Source organism: Hyla sarda, chromosome 10 (genome assembly GCF_029499605.1).
Source record: "Hyla sarda isolate aHylSar1 chromosome 10, aHylSar1.hap1, whole genome shotgun sequence".
NCBI lineage: Eukaryota > Metazoa > Chordata > Amphibia > Anura > Hylidae > Hyla > Hyla sarda.
The window spans coordinates 49,457,317-49,475,868 of NC_079198.1; the positions used below are offsets into that span (position 1 = coordinate 49,457,317).

The 18,552-nt window shown below is 45.5% G+C and overlaps 1 protein-coding gene across 10 annotated transcripts in view; it reads left to right on the forward strand.

Moving 5' to 3' along the window:
• LOC130294253 (myosin-10-like) overlaps positions 1–18,328 on the forward strand; it is a 312,827-nt gene extending 294,499 nt beyond the window's left edge. For all 10 annotated transcript variants that reach the window (XM_056543843.1, XM_056543842.1, XM_056543841.1 and 7 more), the window contains one exon: positions 15,841–18,328. In XM_056543843.1, coding sequence (XP_056399818.1) covers positions 15,841–15,985 — 145 coding nt within the window. In that variant the 3' untranslated portion in view covers positions 15,986–18,328. The remainder of the gene's footprint in view (positions 1–15,840) is intronic.
• The last annotated feature ends 224 nt before the right edge of the window (positions 18,329–18,552 follow it).

Below are 18,552 nucleotides of genomic sequence, written 5' to 3' on the forward strand. Positions count from 1 at the left end.
ATTTATTGAGCCACCAATTGTGCAAGTTCTCCCACTTAAAAATATGAGAGAGGCCTGTAATTTTCATCATAAGTATATACCTCAACTATGAGAGACATTATGAGAAAATAAAATACATAGAATCACATTTTCTGATTTTTAACCCCTTAAGGACCCAGCCATTTTACACCTTAGGACCAGAGCGTTTTTTGAACATCTGACCACTGTCAATTTAAACATTAATAACTCTGGAATGCTTTTACATATCATTCTGATTCCGAGATTGTTTTTTTGTGACATATTCTACTTAAACATAGTGGTAATTTTTTGTGGTAAATTGCATCCTTTCTTGGTGAAAAATTCCAAAATTTGATGAAAAAATTGAAAATTTAGCATTTTTCTAACTTTGAAGCTCTCTGCTTGTAAGAAAAATGGATATTCAAAATATTTTATTTTTTTATTCACAAATACAATATGTCTACTTTATGTTCGCATCATAACATTTATGAGTTTTTACTTTTGGAAGACACCAGAGGGCTTCAAAGTTCAGCAGCAATTTTCTAATTTTTCACAAAATTTTCAAACTCACTATTTTTCAGTGGCCAGTTCAGTTTTGAAGTGGATTTGAAGGGTCTTCATATTAGAAATACCCCACAAATGACCCATTATAAAAACTGCACCCTCCAAAGTATTAAAAATCATATTCAGTAAGTGTTTTAACCCTTTAGGTGTTTCACAGGAATAGCAGCAAAGTGAAGGAGAAAATTCAAAATCTTCATTTTTTACACTCGCATGTTCTTGTAGACCCAATTTTTTAAATTTTGCAAGGGGTAAAAAGGAGAAAATTTTTACTGGTATTTGAAACCCAATTTCTCTCGAGTAAGCACATACCTCATATGTCTATGTTAATTGTTCGGCGGGCGCAGTAGAGGGCTCAGAAGGGATTTCTTCTGATTCAGAAAACATCCCATATGGGGGTGAAAAGTGCTCTGCTGGTGCACTACAGGTCTCAGAAGAGGAGTAGTCACATTTGGCTTTTTGAAAGCAAATTTTGCTCTGGGGGCATGCCGCATTTAGGAAGCCCCTATGGTGCCAGGACAGCAAAAAAAAAAAACACATGGCATACCATTTTGGAAACTAGACCCCTTGAGGAACATAACAAGGAATAAAATGAGCCTTAATACCCCACAGGGGTTTCACAACTTTTGCATATGTAAAAAAAAAATATTTATTTTTCACTAAAATGTGTTTCCCCCCCCAAATTTCACATTTTTGCAAGGGTTAATAGCAGAAAAGACCCCCCAAAATTTGTAAACCCATCTCTTCTGAGTATGGAGGTACCCCATAAGTTGACCTGAAGCGCACTGCGGGCGAACTACAATGCTCAGAAGAGGAGTCATATTTGGCTTTTTGAGAGCAAATTTTGCTCTGGGGGCATGTTACATTTAGGAAGCCCCTATGGTGCCAGGACAGCAAAAAAAAAAAATGGCATACCATTTTGGAAACTAGACCCCTCGGGGAACGTAACAAGGGGTAAAGTGAACCTTAATACCCCACAGGTGTTTCACGACTTTTGCATATGTAAAAAAAAAATAATTTTACCTAAAATGCTTGGTTTCCCAAAAATTTTACATTTTTAAAAAGGATAATAGCAGAAAATACCCCCCAAAATTTGTAACACAATTTCTCCCGAGTACGACGATACCCCATATGTGACCCTAAACTGTTGCCTTGAAATACGACAGGGCTCCAAAGTGAGAGCGCCATGCCCATTTGAGGCCTAAATTAGGGACTTGCACAGGGTGCCTCCAGCTGTTGTAAAACTCCCAACATGCCTGGACAGTCAGTGGCTGTCTGGCAATACTGGGAGTAGTTGTTTTGCAACAGCTGGAGGCTCCGTTTTGGAAACAGTGGCGTACCAGACGTTTTTCATTTTTATTGGGGAGGGGGGCTGTGTAGGGGTATGTGTATATGTAGTGTTTTTAACTTTTTCTTTTATTGTGTGTTTGTGTAGTGTAGTGTAGTATTTTAGGGTACAGTCGCATGGGCGGGGGTTCACAGTAGTTTCTCGCTGGCAGTTTGAGCTGCGGCAGAAAATTTGCCGCAGCTCAAACTTGCAGCCGGATACTTACTGTAAACCTCCGCCCATGTGAGTGTACCCTGTACATTCACATTGGGGGTGGGGGAGGGGAACATCCAACTGTTGCAAAACTACAACTCCCAGCATGTACGGTCTCAGTGCATGCTGGTAGTTGTAGTTTTGCAACAGCTGGAGGCATACTACTTTGGCTGGGAATTGTAGTAATGCAACAGCTGGAGACACACTGGTTTGCTTCTTAACTCAGTGTTTCACAACCAGTGTGCCTCTAGCTGTTGCAAAACTACAACTCCCAGAATGTCCGGTGCATGCTGGGAGTTGTAGTTTGCAACAGCTGGAGGCACACCGGTCGTGAAACACTGAGTTAAGTAAAAAAAAAAAAAAACTCTGTATTTCACAACCAGTGTGCCTTCAGCTGTTGCAAAACTACAACTCTCAGCAGTCACTGACAGCCAACGGGCATGCTGGGAGTTGTAGTTATACAACCAGCCGATGCACCACTACAATCCCCAGCATGCACTTTAGCTGTTTGTGCAAGCTGGGAGTTGTAGTTTTACAACAGCTGAATGTACACTTTTCCATTGAAAAAATGTGCCTCCAGCTGTTGCAAAACTAGAAGTCCCAGCATGCCCATAATGGAATGCTGGGAGTTGTGGTGGTCTGCCTCCTGCTGTTGCATAACTACAGCTCCCAACATGCCCTTTTTGCATGCTGGGAGCTGTTGCTAAGCAACAGCAGGAGGCTGTCACTCATCTCCAACTGCTGATCCACGCTGCAGGTCAGTCCCTCGCCGCCGCCGCCGCCGCTCCTGGGGCCCCGATCCCAACAGGGATGCCGGGGATCGGGGTCCCCAGCTGCCGGGGTCCACGTCCCGCACCCGCTCACGTCCTCCGGAAGAGGGGCGGAGCGGGTTGCAGGAGTGACACTCGCAGCAGGGGCCCTGATTGGTCGGCCGGTAAACCGGCCGACGAATCAGGGCGATCGTGAGGTGGCACCAGTGCCACGTCACCCCTACTGGCTATGGCTGTTCCCGATCAGCCCGTAATTCCGGGTCACCGGGTCACTGGAGACCCGATTGACCCGGAATCGCCACAGATCGCTGGGCTGAATTGTCCAGCGATCTGCGGCCATCGCCGACATGGGGGGGCCTTATGACCCCCCTGGGCGATATGCCGCGATGCCTGCTGAACGATTTCAGCAGGCATCGGGCACCGGCTCCGCTCCAGATGGCTGCGGGGTCCGGGAAAGCGCATGACGTTCTCATACGTCATGTGTCCTTAAGGACTTGGAAATGGAGACGTATGAGAACGTCATGTGTCCTTAAGGGGTTAAAGAATTTATTTGCAAATTATGGTGGAAAATAAGTATTTGATCAATAACAAACGTTCATCTCAATACTTTGTTATATAGCCTTTGTTGGCAATGACAGAGGTCAAACATTTTCTGTAAGTCTTTACAAGGTTTTCACACACTGTTGCTGTTTTTTTGGCCCATTCCTCCATGCAAATCTCCTTTAGAGCAGTGATGTTTTGGGGCTGTCGCTGGGCAACACAGACTTTTAACTCCCCGTGTGGTTCTGGGATTTTTGCTCACCATTCTTGTGATCATTTTAACACCCCTGGGTGAGATCTTGCGTGGAGCCCCAGATCGAGGGAGATTATCAGTGATCTTGTATGTCTTCCATTTTAAATAACTGCTCCCACAGTTGATTTCTTCACACCAATCTGCTTGCCTATTGCAGATTCAGTCTTCCCTGCCTGGTGCAGGTCTACAATTTTGTTTCTGGTGTCCTTCGACAGCTCTTTGGTCTTGGCCCTAGTGGAGTTTGGAGTGTGACTGTTTGAGGTTGTGGACAGGTGTCTTTAATACTGATAAGAAGTTCAAACAGGTGCCATTAATACAGGTAACGAGTGGAGGACAGAGGAGACTCTCAGGAAGGGTGAGCCAGGCCGTCCATCATCACTGCAGAGACCGTCCGCATTCCGGTGGCAGGGTGAGCCGGCCCGTCCATCTTCACCGGGAGGCCTTCTTCTCTGCTCCAGGCTATCCTCAGACTAGTGACGCTGCATTGACGTTACCACGCAGGGACGTCCGTGCGCAGCATATGTCTGTGCGCAGGGACACCCCTGACATCATATCTCTGCCCAGCAAGGACATCCTTGCGCGGCAGCGTCAATGCAGCATCACTAGTCCGTGGGACGACCGGGAGCGGAGAAGAAGGCTTCCCGGTTAAGATGGACCGCCTGGACAAGCTCACCCTCCCCACCGGAATGCGGATGGTTCCTGCAGTGAAGATGGATGTAGAAGTAATTTACAAATCTGTTTAACTTTCCGGAGCCAGTTGATATATAAAAAAAAGTTTTTGCCTGGAATACCCCTTTAACTGTTTGTGCTACCTTAAACCTATTGTTGGAGACAACTGAATAATATATTTTAAGACTGAGTGAGAAATAACATTTTAGCTACAGAATGGATTGTGCAGTTACAACAATATTTAATATTGTAATGGTGATTTGTGCACTTGCACAAATGTTATGTTATCTTTATGTGGATCTTTCTTTATTTTTATTTACTTATTTATTTGTTTTTTTAGACAAGATTGATTCTCTGTAGAAATCCAGAAATGTAGCAATTATGATGCTAGGAACTCAATGTTTGCAGTGCCAAGCAAGCTTTATGGTAGCAAAGATGCAATTCTTCTGTTATCTTCTAAATGTATCTTTGTTCACTTCTGGGGAAAAAAACTTTTACTATTAATGATAACAATCCTAACTATTCATGAGTTTAGACTGTAACTGGAATTGTCACTAAATATTCCAATTAAATAAGAGATTGCATTTTTACTGTGAGGCATAATTAAACCTTTGTAGTGCTTTGATGTGAAGTGTTCTCAGTTCAGTAACTGACAGATTTCGATAACCCGCTGTTTATTTGCTACTTTTACCATTGCCTTTTAATCTCTGACATGTTTTGGCTGTGTCTCCTCATGCTCAACCGTCCCACTCATATGACTGAAAACCTTGTGTCTCTCTGAAGCTGTGTGCAAGGCTAAAGAAAATAAAAACCTGTCCAAATTTATTACAGCCCAGGTGCTTATGATGGCAAAGAGCACAAAGGAATCCCTGTCTGACCGTCAAAGATGGCCATTTACAGCAAAAGCAGGACCCCTCCTGGCATTGCTATCAATGAGGAATAACAGTGCATAGAGAAGTCCTTGTGTAGAAAACCTGCTGAGCTATTAGTACCCCATAGTGTGCTTGGACCTGCATGTTATAGTTTATTCACATGGCGGAGGGGAAAATGTGTAATACATTCCACAAGTGTTTTAATAAAATTAATGTCTTTCTATGAATATAAAATTACATAGGACCTTATATTTGACATTTAAACATACAAGTTAGGCACAATCTCATAAAACCAAATAGCCAATGAAATGCTACATGCATTTTTTTTTTAAATAACAATTTTATTAGCAAAAAGAAACATAACCAGTACAACTACCTAATACACGGGTGCACGCTGCTGTTGCAAATACAGAGTATACAAAAAAGAAGGTAAAAAAATTGAGGCTCTTAACGCACTTTTTGATCAAAACGTGTCCCCCATCCACCACGTGGAGGTGGCCTCATTTCGGATGGGACCCTAACACTCATTTCACTCACCTCTGCTGGGCATATGGCTTCTGACTGGGTGACATGCTGGATCCTCTATCACTTTAAAAACCTCCTGTGAAAAAGGGGAGGGGTGCACGGTTGCAATGTTTTTGCTGTGCAATTTAGGGGGAGTGGCACCCTCTCTAGCCATGCACCCCTCCCCTTTTTCACAGGAGGTTTTTAAATTGATAGTGGATCCAGCATGTCACCCAGTCAGAGGCCATATGCCCAGCAGAGGTGAGTGAAATGAGTGTTAGGGTCCCATCCGAAATGAGGCCACCTCCGCGTGGTGGATGGGGGACACATTTTGATCAAAAAGTGCGCTAAGAGCCTCCATTTTTTGACCAAGAGTGCTTCTGCAACCTTCTTTTTTGTAAACAATTTTCTTAGGTTTTTCATTTTTACAGAACCTGAGTCAGAACCATCTCTGACATAAGATCATAAGAACATAAACCGGATAAAGAGGCATGGTAAACAGAACATTCCAGTCATATGAGAAATACAATCCCTCCCCCTCCCCAAAAACCTTTAAAACCCCATCAACCATGTGATCACAGAAAGCCAAGAATAGGATCCCCACAGAAGAGCATTGGTAATATCAAATCCTCGCTACCCAACTCAGACTCCCTATCACAAAATACTAAACCTAATCCTGAGGGAGTCGCAGACAACCCAGAGTACCACTTATAGCCTGGGTTAGGTACCATGTAGTGTCCTTAAATGGGAAAACTATCTGAACTATTTCTGCATCTGAGAGAAAGCTAACAATAAATGTCTTCCACTTACGGAAGAAGGCTTTTGCAGGTCTTTCCTTTGTACGCCCATATTCAGCCAGATCCAAGAATAAATAATGGGTCATCTGCTGGACCCCCTCACGAGTAGAAGGCATATCACGCACCAACCAGTGTGCCAATGGTCAAAGCTTAACTACCAATAGAAAAACATGCACCAACAACGGAACTGTAGGGTCATCTGGAGCAACATGAAGCACTATGAAGGCGGGGTCAAAAAGTAAGTTAGATAGAGAGTTCCAAAAACTGTGCGCCCTTGGGCAGGTGACCAAGCCATGAAGTAGGTTTGTACCCCTCTCATCACAGTTTGGACAACCTTCAATTCTATCTCTCTGGTCAGGGGTCCTAGGTAAAGTAAAACCATATAGAGCATGGTGCATAATCTTAAACTGTGTTTCCCCGCCATGTTTCATTAATAATAACCTTGCGAACCTTTGCCCATCTCTCCAACACGGGAACTGTTAAATCTGATGTATTTAGTTTGGCCTTCTAATAGCCAAAAAGTTTAGTGGAAAGAGTCACACTACCCTTACGGTGCAAGTGCCGATAAAGAGAAGAAAGAGAGTAACATGGAAGGTCAGTAGAAACTAGATAGTCAAAGGTCGTCTGACTGGGCTCTACAGAGAGATCAGTAAGTTGTGGCCTGAGGAACATCATCACTTGTTGATATTGTGAAAGTGCCCCCTACATATGGCATAAGCATCATAGAGCTCGGAGAATGTAAAATATCTTGATTCAGATGGATGCAACAGGTGAGCTACCATAAGTATACCCGCCTCCCTCCACCCCTCAAATAAACTATTAGTAAGTCCCATAGGGAATTTCGGATGAGACCAAAGGGGCATATGTTTGCTAACAGAAAAGGGTAGATTCATTGCAATTTGGTATGCTCTCCATGCTGCTATCGTATGCCACAAGAGTGAACTACCACAGATATGTTTTGGAAGAGCTCCGAATCTAGTATGGGGGATCGCAGGGAGCGACTAGGGGTGAACCATAGCCGCCTCTATCGTCCAAATGGAGAACTGACTAGATCCCCTTATCCAATCAATACAGTGGCAGTAGATGCAGCCCAAATTGCAATGTCTAATATCTTGGCAACATCAGTTTTCTCAGAGCTATTCTCGTATGTTTACCTGACCAAATTAATTTTGTAAATGCGGAAGTCAGAGCGGAGACATCTCTGTGAGTCAACAGAAGGGGCAGTGTCTGCATTGGGTACAAAAGTCAGGAGAAACTTAGCATTTTTAACAGATGGCATCGGGCTAAAAAGGGCAGAGGAGAGGCATTCCATTTATGCAAGTCAGCCAAGATTTTACGTATTACACTGGGTTCACATCATGTTTTTCCCAATACGGGGCCGCATACAACTGGGGCAGTGAAAACCTTGCGCTCCCGTATCTCAGCTCAATGCCACTCGTATGTAATTCATTTCAGTGAGCCGACCAGAGTGAAACGCTGACTCCGGGGCTCATTTTTGCCCCGTATTCGGTTTTCCACCGGATCTAAAATCGTAGTCGACCATGATTTTATGTGCGGTGGGAAAACCGCATATGGGGCAAAAATGAGCCGACCGGAGTCAGCGTTTCACTCTGGTAGGCTCATTTAAATGAATTACATATGGGCAGCATATGGCTGAGCACAAGATGTTAGCTCCCCCAGCCGTATGCGGTCCCGTATCGGGAAAAATGTGATGTGAACCCAGCCTTAGAGGGGGATAGTTTAGAGAGTATAAAGAGCTCGCTGTATGACCAACCCAAATATTTAATAGGGCTACTGGTAACAGGCACAGGTACTGAGAGTGAGTCTGAAGTTGGCATTCATCCGGACGAAGAAAGGTCTAACAGAGTACTCTTGGTCACAGTTGAAAACCGTTAACAAGTCATCTGCTAAGAAAATTAACAAATCATCTGCAAATAATGCGTGTTTAATAGAGGAGGCGCCCACCTGGATCCCTTCAATAGTTGGCTCAGCGGCTAAGAACCTGGACAGAGGCACTATGGCTAAATTAAAACGAAGAGGAGACAGGGGGCACCCCTGTCAAGTTCCCTTCTGAGGCAGAAACGCGGGAGAGAGGAAACCAGGAGTATGTAATCTAGCTTGCGGATTAGCATAAAGGGCCTCCAAATAGTGGAGAAAGGGAGCCTTGTAACCCATATATGGTGTAGTACCTTCCACATCCATCCCCAGCAGACATTATCAAAGGCCTTTTTGGTGTCAATTGAAAGGATAGCAGAGGATTGATGTGAAAGAGGATGACCTTGAATATCATCTAGAAATGCCAAGACCTTCCGGACATTGGCCATGGCAGAGCGACCTTTTACAAACCCTACCTGAGAGGGGGGCGATTAAACGAGGTAGGAGAGCAGCTAAACGATTTGCCATTAGTCTGGATAAAATCTTTAGGTCCATGTTTATTTACGAGATCGGGCGATAACCTTCTGGGGTGAGCAGGTTCTTCCCTGGTTTGGGCAGTAATTTAATGTATGCCGTGTTGGTGGAAGCTGGGATAGGGGCACTCGAGAGATAGGAGTTGAATAAATCCAATAGGGTAGGAGCTATATCAGGTAAGAGTATTTAAAAAAATTCCCCTGTAAATCCGTCAGGGCCTGGTACCTTATGGGCCCCAAGACATTTAATACCACCAGATAATTCTTCCATAGTAAGGGGCACATTTAGTAGGGAAAAATCGTCAGGCTTAAGAGAGGGTAAGGCCGTCCCTGCCAACCAGTCTCTAGAGGGAAGTGGGGAAGGAACCTCTTCTGAATATAGGGATTTAAAATAATCATGTTATATAGTATTAATAACTTTTGGGTCTTGGTGAATATGATATGACCAGGGGGAAACCTTAGCGTGCTAGAATCCTTCCCGGCTTATTGCCATAACAGAAAAGGAGAGCATCAAATCGTGAACACTCTGGTCCACCCATGACTCATAGGCTGACTTAGCTGTCAACCAGGTGTTCTTATTGGCTGCAGAAGGAGAAGCTAGAAAGGTTGTATAAGCTTTTTGGAGTGCGGATCCTAAACGAGAGATCTGAAAGGAGATTTTCTTTTTAAGGGAGGAGTGGTAGGCCATAATTCGCACTCCGTAGTGCCGCCTTGGACGTGTCCCAGTAAAGTTGGGGAGAAGAACTATGGGCACTATTGTCTAAGGCAAACTCTGCCCACAAACCTTTAAGAAGCTGATACACTAAACCTACCCCTCCGCGCCCCCCCCCCCCAATAGCCAACAGTTCAACCCACAGCTAACAGAGCAAATAAGAGAATCGGATCACTGGTAGAATCTAACATGAAAGAAAGTCAATGTCCGCAGGGCAAGACATGAGAGACCTCAGAAACAGCCGTTAATCCGACAGTCACTAGCAAGAGTCAGTAGTACTCACAGTTCCAGACTCATGTCATCAGGTATCCTGGGATGCAGATGTATGAGCAGTGCGGTCCCTCGGTGAAGACTGAGGATGGCCAACTCCGGGGGTCACGAGCAGATTCCGTCCGAGAAGCAGAGTCAGTCTACTGTCGTGGTGAATTGCACCTATCATCGGTCAGCTGAGAGGAGAACGGGCGATCTTGTCGTGTAGACAGTAAGTAATAGGACAGTACTGTTGCTGCTTCCTCCGGAGTGCCGTAAGTGGAGGCCGAACCATCCAGGAAGAAGACTCTCAACTGCGCTGGGTACAGTAAGGCAAATCGGATATGCTTCTGCAGTAGAGAGGTACAAATAGAATAAACTCCAGATATTTGACAATAACCTGGCGAGGTCGGGGGCGATGTTTCTGGTCCCAAGGCGCATCTCCATCAGCATCTCCTCTCAGGTCTGGCCCAAGCCTGTGAGCGAGCTCTGCTTTGCAAGGGTAATTGAAGCCCAGTAGTCTTGTCAGGGCTATCTCACAAAAGCCGGGAGATCTTTGGCCAGTATCCTTTCAGGGAGGCCCACGATCCTTAAAGGGGTACTCCCGTGGAAAACTTTTTTTTTTTTAAATCAACTGGTGCCAGAAAGTTAAAAAGATTAGCAAATTACTTTTTAGGGGCTATATACTACAGAGAAAATGCTTATCTTTTTAGATTTCTCTGATGTCATGACTAGAGATGAGCGAACGTACAGTAAATTCGTGCTCATGTGGGCTGGAAAATGTGGATGCAGTCCTAGAAGACTCTTTCCTAGGACTGTATCCACCTTTTCCAGCCCACTGGAGCACCTGGAAGCTGAACTAATGTATGCAGGATAAGTCAGCAACTGCCGAGCCGAGAAGTTCCTGACGAATCAAATTTACTGTAAGTTCGCTCATCTCTAGTCATGACCACAGTGCTCTCTGCTGACCTCTGCTGTCCATTTTTGGAACTGTCCAGAGCAGCATATGTTTGCTATGGGGATTTTCTCCTACTCTGGAAAGCAGAGTTCCTAAAATGGACAGCAGAGTTCAGCAGAGAGCACTGTGGTCAAGACATCAGAGAAATCTAAAAAGATAAGCATTTCCTCTGTAGTATATAGCCCCTAAACAGTAGTGGAAGGATTAAGATTTTTTAATAGAAGTAATTTACATATCTGTTTAACTTTCTGGCACCAGTTGATTAAAAAAAAAAGTTTTCCATGGGAGTTGTTACGCCTAGCGCTCCGGGTCCCCGCTCCTCCCCGGAGCGCTCACGGCGTCTTTCTCCCTGCAGCGCCCCGGTCAGTCCCGCTGACCGGGAACGCTGCACTGTCATGGCCGTCGGGGATGCGATTCGCACAGCGGGACGCGCCCGCTCGCGAATCGCATCCCAGGTCACTTACCCGTCCCGGTCCCCTGCTGTCATGTGCTGGCGCGCGCGGCTCCGCTCTCTAGGGCGCGCGCGCGCCAGCTCTCTGAGACTTAAAGGGCCAGTGCACCAATGATTGGTGCCTGGCCCAATTAGCTTAATTGGCTCCCACCTGCTCCCAGACTATATCTGCTCACTGCCCCTGCACTCCCTGGCCGGATCTTGTTGCCTTGTGCCAGTGAAAGCGTTTAGTGTGTCCAAAGCCTGTGTTACCTGAACTTCTGCTATCCATCCTGACTACGAACCTTGCCGCCTGCCCCGACCTTCTGCTACGTCTGACCTTGCCTCTGCCTAGTCCTTCTGTCCCACGCCTTCTCAGCAGTCAGCGAGGTTGAGCCGTTGCTAGTGGATACGACCTGGTTGCTACTGCCGCAGCAAGACCATCCCGCTTTGCGGCGGGCTCTGGTGAAAACCAGTAGCCTCTTAGAACCGGTCCACTAGCACGGTCCACGCCAATCCCTCGCTGACACAGAGGATCCACTACCTGGAAGCCGAATCGTGACAGTAGATCCGGCCATGGATCCCGCTGAGGTGCCGCTGCCAAGTCTCGCTGATCTTCCCACGGTGGTCGCTCAGCAATCGCAGCAGATTGCCCAACAAGGACAGCAGCTGTCGCAGTTGACCGCCATGTTACAGCAACTTCTGCCTCTGCTACAGCAGCAACCATCTCCTCCGCCAGCTCCTGCACCTCCTCCGCAGCGAGTGGCCGCTCCTAACCTCCGCTTGTCCCTGCCGGACAAATTTGATGGGGACTCTAAACTCTGCCGTGGATTTTTGTCTCAGTGTTCCCTGCATATGGAGATGTTGTCGGACTTGTTTCCTTCAGAACGGTCTAAGGTGGCGTTCGTAGTAAGCCTTCTTTCAGGAAAGGCCTTGTCTTGGGCCACACCGCTCTGGGACCGCAATGATCCTGCCACAGCCACAGTCCAGTCCTTCTTCGCTGAAGTCCGGAGTGTCTTCGAGGAGCCAGCCCGAGCTTCTTCTGCCGAGACTGCCCTGTTGAACCTGGTCCAGGGTAATTCTTCAGTGGGCGAGTACGCCATCCAATTTCGTACTTTTGCTTCCGAATTATCATGGAATAACGAGGCTCTCTGCGCGACCTTTAAAAAAGGCCTATCCAGTCGCATCAAGGATGTGCTGGCCGCACGAGAGATTCCTGCCAACTTCCAAGAACTCATCCATTTGGCTACCCGCATTGACATGCGTTTTTCTGAGCGACACCAAGAGCTCCGCCAGGAAAAAGACTTAGATCTCTGGGCACCTCTCCCACAGTATCCGTTGCAATCTACGCCTGGGCCTCCCGCCGAGGAGGCCATGCAAGTGGATCGGTCTCGCCTGACCCATGAAGAGAGGAATCGCCGTAGGGAAGAAAATCTCTGTCTTTACTGTGCCAGTACCGAGCATTTCTTGGTGGATTGCCCTATCCGTCCTCCACGTCTGAGAAACGCACGCACGCACCCAGCTCACGTGGGTGTGGCGTCTCTTGGTTCTAAGTCTGCTTCTCCACGTCTCACGGTGCCCGTGCGGATTTCTCCTTCAGCCAACTCCTCCCTCTCAGCCGTGGCCTGCTTGGACTCTGGTGCCTCTGGGAATTTTATTTTGGAGTCTTTTGTGAATAAATTCCGCATCCCGGTGACCCGTCTCGTCAAGCCGCTCTACATTTCCGCGGTCAATGGAGTCAGACTGGATTGCACCGTGCGTTACCGCACAGAACCCCTCCTGATGTGTATTGGACCCCACCACGAAAGGATTGAGCTCTTCGTTCTCCCCAACTGTACCTCTGAGGTCCTCCTCGGTCTGCCATGGCTCCGGCTTCATTCTCCCACCCTTGATTGGACCACCGGGGAGATCAAGAACTGGGACTCTGCCTGCCATAGGAATTGCCTCTCCCCCCCTCCCAGTCCCGTCAGGCAAGCCTCTGTGCCTCCTCATGGCTCCCGTCCTTGTGTCTCCCTGCCCCGTGCCAAGCTTCACCCTCTGCCCTCCCTCCCCATTCCAACTCCTGCTGTACTGCCTGCCGTTGAGGAAACCCTCCATTCTTTCCCGGTGTCCTCATCCCAGGGGAGGCAGTTACCGGACAAAAAAAAGGGGAGACCTAAGGGGGGGGGTACTGTTACGCCTAGCGCTCCGGGTCCCCGCTCCTCCCCGGAGCGCTCACGGCGTCTTTCTCCCTGCAGCGCCCCGGTCAGTCCCGCTGACCGGGAACGCTGCACTGTCATGGCCGTCGGGGATGCGATTCGCACAGCGGGACGCGCCCGCTCGCGAATCGCATCCCAGGTCACTTACCCGTCCCGGTCCCCTGCTGTCATGTGCTGGCGCGCGCGGCTCCGCTCTCTAGGGCGCGCGCGCGCCAGCTCTCTGAGACTTAAAGGGCCAGTGCACCAATGATTGGTGCCTGGCCCAATTAGCTTAATTGGCTCCCACCTGCTCCCAGACTATATCTGCTCACTGCCCCTGCACTCCCTGGCCGGATCTTGTTGCCTTGTGCCAGTGAAAGCGTTTAGTGTGTCCAAAGCCTGTGTTACCTGAACTTCTGCTATCCATCCTGACTACGAACCTTGCCGCCTGCCCCGACCTTCTGCTACGTCTGACCTTGCCTCTGCCTAGTCCTTCTGTCCCACGCCTTCTCAGCAGTCAGCGAGGTTGAGCCGTTGCTAGTGGATACGACCTGGTTGCTACTGCCGCAGCAAGACCATCCCGCTTTGCGGCGGGCTCTGGTGAAAACCAGTAGCCTCTTAGAACCGGTCCACTAGCACGGTCCACGCCAATCCCTCGCTGACACAGAGGATCCACTACCTGGAAGCCGAATCGTGACAGGAGTACTCCTTTAGGTGGTTATGATGGGACCTATTCTAGAGGTCATCAACCTTGTCGCCCAGCCTGCGACACTCTCTCTCCAGCGCCACAATGCGACATAAGCAGGAAACATCAGAGTTCTCTAAGGTCTACCTCAGTGAGGCTTGCGCCATGTTGCGTTACCATCTCCTGAAGTTGCTGCAATGTGGACTGCCCGTCGCCGCCAAAACCTCCTTTACCTTTGATGTGATGTTCTTTGCTACCGATGGTGCCAGTCGGTCGTATTTCAGAGCAGGTAGGTCAGTGTCTGCAAGCCCCTCGTCCCAGTCTTGGTCCGAGCGTGGCGGGGAAGTAGTCTGGCTAGGTGTAGGAGAAGCCGCCATTGCAGGCCTGTTGCTGTGCCTCGATGGAGACCGGCCACAATCTTTCTGGAGTTGATCCTTGCAGCCCATTCTTAACAGTTATTGTTCCATGCAGATGTCCCCCTGTTGGGAGCAAGAGAAGACCACCGGCGATCAGGTTGCGGGTGTTTGCTACATGCATTTTTCTACACCTTAGAAAATAAGACAACATAAACAGCCACATACAGAGAGTTGTACACAGAGTTGCTTTGTAATAGGAAACATTTTTAAAACTGAGTCAGGGTATCTTAAACATCCTGCTTTCCCTTATCCCCTATCTGCTGCTGCCATCCAATGGCCTTCAGACCCTGCCATTTGCCACGGTTTCTGTGACAGGAACTACCTGTTCAGCCAGTCACTGGTCAAGATGGATCATTACTGCAATTAGTGATTGGCAGAGTGGGCAGTTCCCATGGGGTCAACAGAAACCAGGAAGCAGTGATGAGCAGCAGGGTGAGAATTGTTGGATGGCAGTAGCAGGGCAGCAGGTCAGGTGAGTATGGCTTATTTTTATGTAACCCTTAGTTAAAAAAAAAAATCTGGGCCTGAAAAACTGTTCTAGAATTTTGATCCACATTAGTCCTTGCCTGAATTTAGTTTATAATGTAATAATCTAAAGTGTTTGTAACTCTGATTTAACTAATATACCTTGAGAAGGTAGGAGGAAACAAAGATAAACATAAGAATAAAGGGAGATAAAATGATTGGAATAATACTCAAGCTTTTGTAGATGTAGTTTCCTGTTATGGGTCTAATGTGTACAGATCCATTATACTTCACCTATAACCTGCTCCAGGTCAATTCAGAACCTCTGTGTGGCTTCATTTATGTGGGGGTTTATTCCCATACAGTCATATGGAATCTGTAAGGGAAAAAAACATATTGTTGTGATTTAGCAGCATTAAAATATTGTAAGATGACTGCAGGCATGTACGGCATCATGCAGAGTACCTATGGGTGTATATACCAATGAAGTAGCTGTCAAAAAAAATATTTGTTTGTGTTTATGGTCTAGTCTGCAGTGAATAAAGTACCATAGGTAACTTATGACACATTTATCGTAATTTATGACACATTTATCATTGCTACGGTTATATTTATTTTACTCCCATGAACCGCAGTATTGCTGGTGGCACTGAAAGAGTGTGTGTTTATGTACCCAGTAGTAATGAATAATACTCTAACTATTTAACAATCTATGTAATATACAACTGCACTAGTATGATGTATAGTATCCTCCTGTGGTTGTCTTATAAAAAATTAAGAAATATAAAAATGTAACTAAAATGTATTATGTTAAATACCAATCTCTTTACATTACAGGAGGGCACCAATTCAGTTTACCACCAGAACCATTCGTCAAGTATACCACCTTGAAGCCGTTTCTGACGAGGAACCAGAAACAAATAGTGGAGAGCCATCAACCAACCATCAGCAGCAGCCACAACAACAACCTCAGCCTGAATGACGCCCTGACATGAACAGGGAAGGGCAGAGGTTCTAACTCTACCCTAAACCTAAAAACAGACTGGTTAAATAGAAATGAACATAGCTCATAGGCTGCTCACTTCAAAATGGCTTGATGTGACTAAACACCCCATATGAGTGCACTTAATCATTTGCTTTCTTATCTCAGCCACAATTTTCTCAGAGCACTTGATATGGTATTAACTCGTGTTTTTGGCAGGGTGAGAGCATACACGTTTCTGGTCACATAGACAAAATAATATGGAGCACACAGACATATGAATCTCAGTATGTGTCATAATAACCCAGCGCTTTTATTATTAGTTTGCCATAAAACGTCCTCTGAGTTCCATTTACATTACTTTACAGTTTACATTTATTCTCCTTAATAAAATATGTTTTTTTGCTCTTCTCCAGTCGAGCTACAACTCGGTGTTTGATGTAAAAGTGACCACTCTGTAATCCGCAATTTTAAAGGTATCTTCAGTTGATGCTGGTATGGTAAGCCCTAACCATGGCATTCACTTCAAAGAAATCCAGTCATTGAATACTTGTGCACAAGGAAAAAGCTTACACTGTAATGTAGAGCACACCACAATCATTTAGAAAATATCAATCATTTTATTAAACACAAATAATAAACATACCACAGGTTAAGTATACAAACATCTAAAATCAATTAAAAAGCTCACAAAGAGCTGCAGCACAATCCCGGAGAGAGGCCATGACCCCTGGGAATGTGACCCCGTCCTAATAAATGGAAACAGTATTGCACCCAACCAGACTGTAAATAAGAAATGAATATAGCCAGCTATCAACTGTGAGTCAGTGAATAACTAAATGAAGTGCATACAAAGTGGATGTAACAGAATACCTAAAAATAATATATATGTGACATCCCCGTTTTCATACTTAAGTCATTGAATACTAAACATCAAATATAACACTAAATAATATACCCCCTTCCCTAAGCTTCAAGATTCATTTCATTCCTTAACGGTGTATAGATCATTTTATACTTAGATACAGACATAGAGTCTTGATTTTATTGCCTCCCTATAGTAAACCTGCACAATATGCATGTAGTTTAAGATAACGCTCAGTGCTTTGGTTATCCTTATGTATTGTTTTTTTTTTCTCTTCCTGCTGCTGTTGTTTGGAACTTCTTCTCTAATAATTTTTGTACAGAGAAGCAGCTAACATATTAATAATTACATGTTAACATAGCCACTCATGGAAATACAGTCTTCCAACCTTTCACTACTGTCTAGGTTGATATGTCTAATAATAAGTAAGTCATAGGTAAGAGAGCGAAGCCCAGACTGTGTGGTGAAGACTATTATTGGACTTTGGTACCCTGAAACTGAATTTAGAAGCTTTCTTCAGTTCTAAGCTATGATTGCTTAATTTGTTTTTCAAAATTACTATAATGAGAGCTGCTTATTATCGGTGCCTTAGTGATTGTTAATATGTCTCTTTTAAGGGTTCTTCTATATTCTCATGTTTAGATGTCTTGGTGTTTGAAAAGTCTTCCTTACTTTTAGCTGTAAATATAAACAGAGAGCATGGCCGCTATTTAACGGACAGAAGTTTAAAGGGGTACTCCACCCCTAGACATCTTATCCCCTATCCAAAGGATAGGGGATAAGATGTCTAATCGCGGGGGTCCCGCCGCTGGGGACCCAAGCAAAATAGCATGCGGCACCCACCTGTTTCTGCTCCAGAAGCGCTGGAGGGTCTGGGTCACGACCACGGGAACAGAAGATCGTGACGTCACGCCCGCCCCCTAAATGCAAGTCTATGGGAGGGGGCGTGAAGTTATGGAAAACTGTAAAAATGCCGGTTAAACTGGACTGGATTATTATAACAAAATTAGACTATATGGACTGTTGATCTAAATCATATTGAGCTCAGACAAAAATGTTCTTGAGAGCTTTATTGCTTTATTGAAAGCTTAAAACATTACTATCGTTTTGGCTGGCGGTAGGATACCGGGGAAATGAAAAATGCTGTCCCTCAAGTATGGGACTTCTAGAGTGGGACATCAAGCAGTCCTTCTGATGATGTAAGTATCTGAGCTAGTCTCAGGCATCGGGAAAGCGCTTTTAGTTTTGCCCATATTCTGCTGCCGGACGAAAAGATAGTTACTATAGGAAGCTATGGGAAGGTCACTATAGGAAGCAAAATGATCATAATTCATCTATTGTCGACATCTCTGCTCAAAGCCTATTAACAGGATTTTCAGGTTCATTAAAAAAAAAAAAAAAATTTATATTTTTCTTTTTAATCAAAAGATGTATTTTTAATATGATTCTAAAAAGTTCAGTTATTTTCATTAGCTTTATATATATATATATATATATATATATATATATATATATATATATATAGTGTAGAGATAAATGCAGCACACCAGTTAGCAAAAATGTCCCCAAAAAATTGGAATTCATATCATGGTGCAAAAATCAGTACGTTTCAGTGACCTCATGCCACTATTTTCATGTCGTGTGAGGTCACTGAAACGTTGTACTGATTTTTGCACCATGAAATAAACTCCAATTTTTTGGG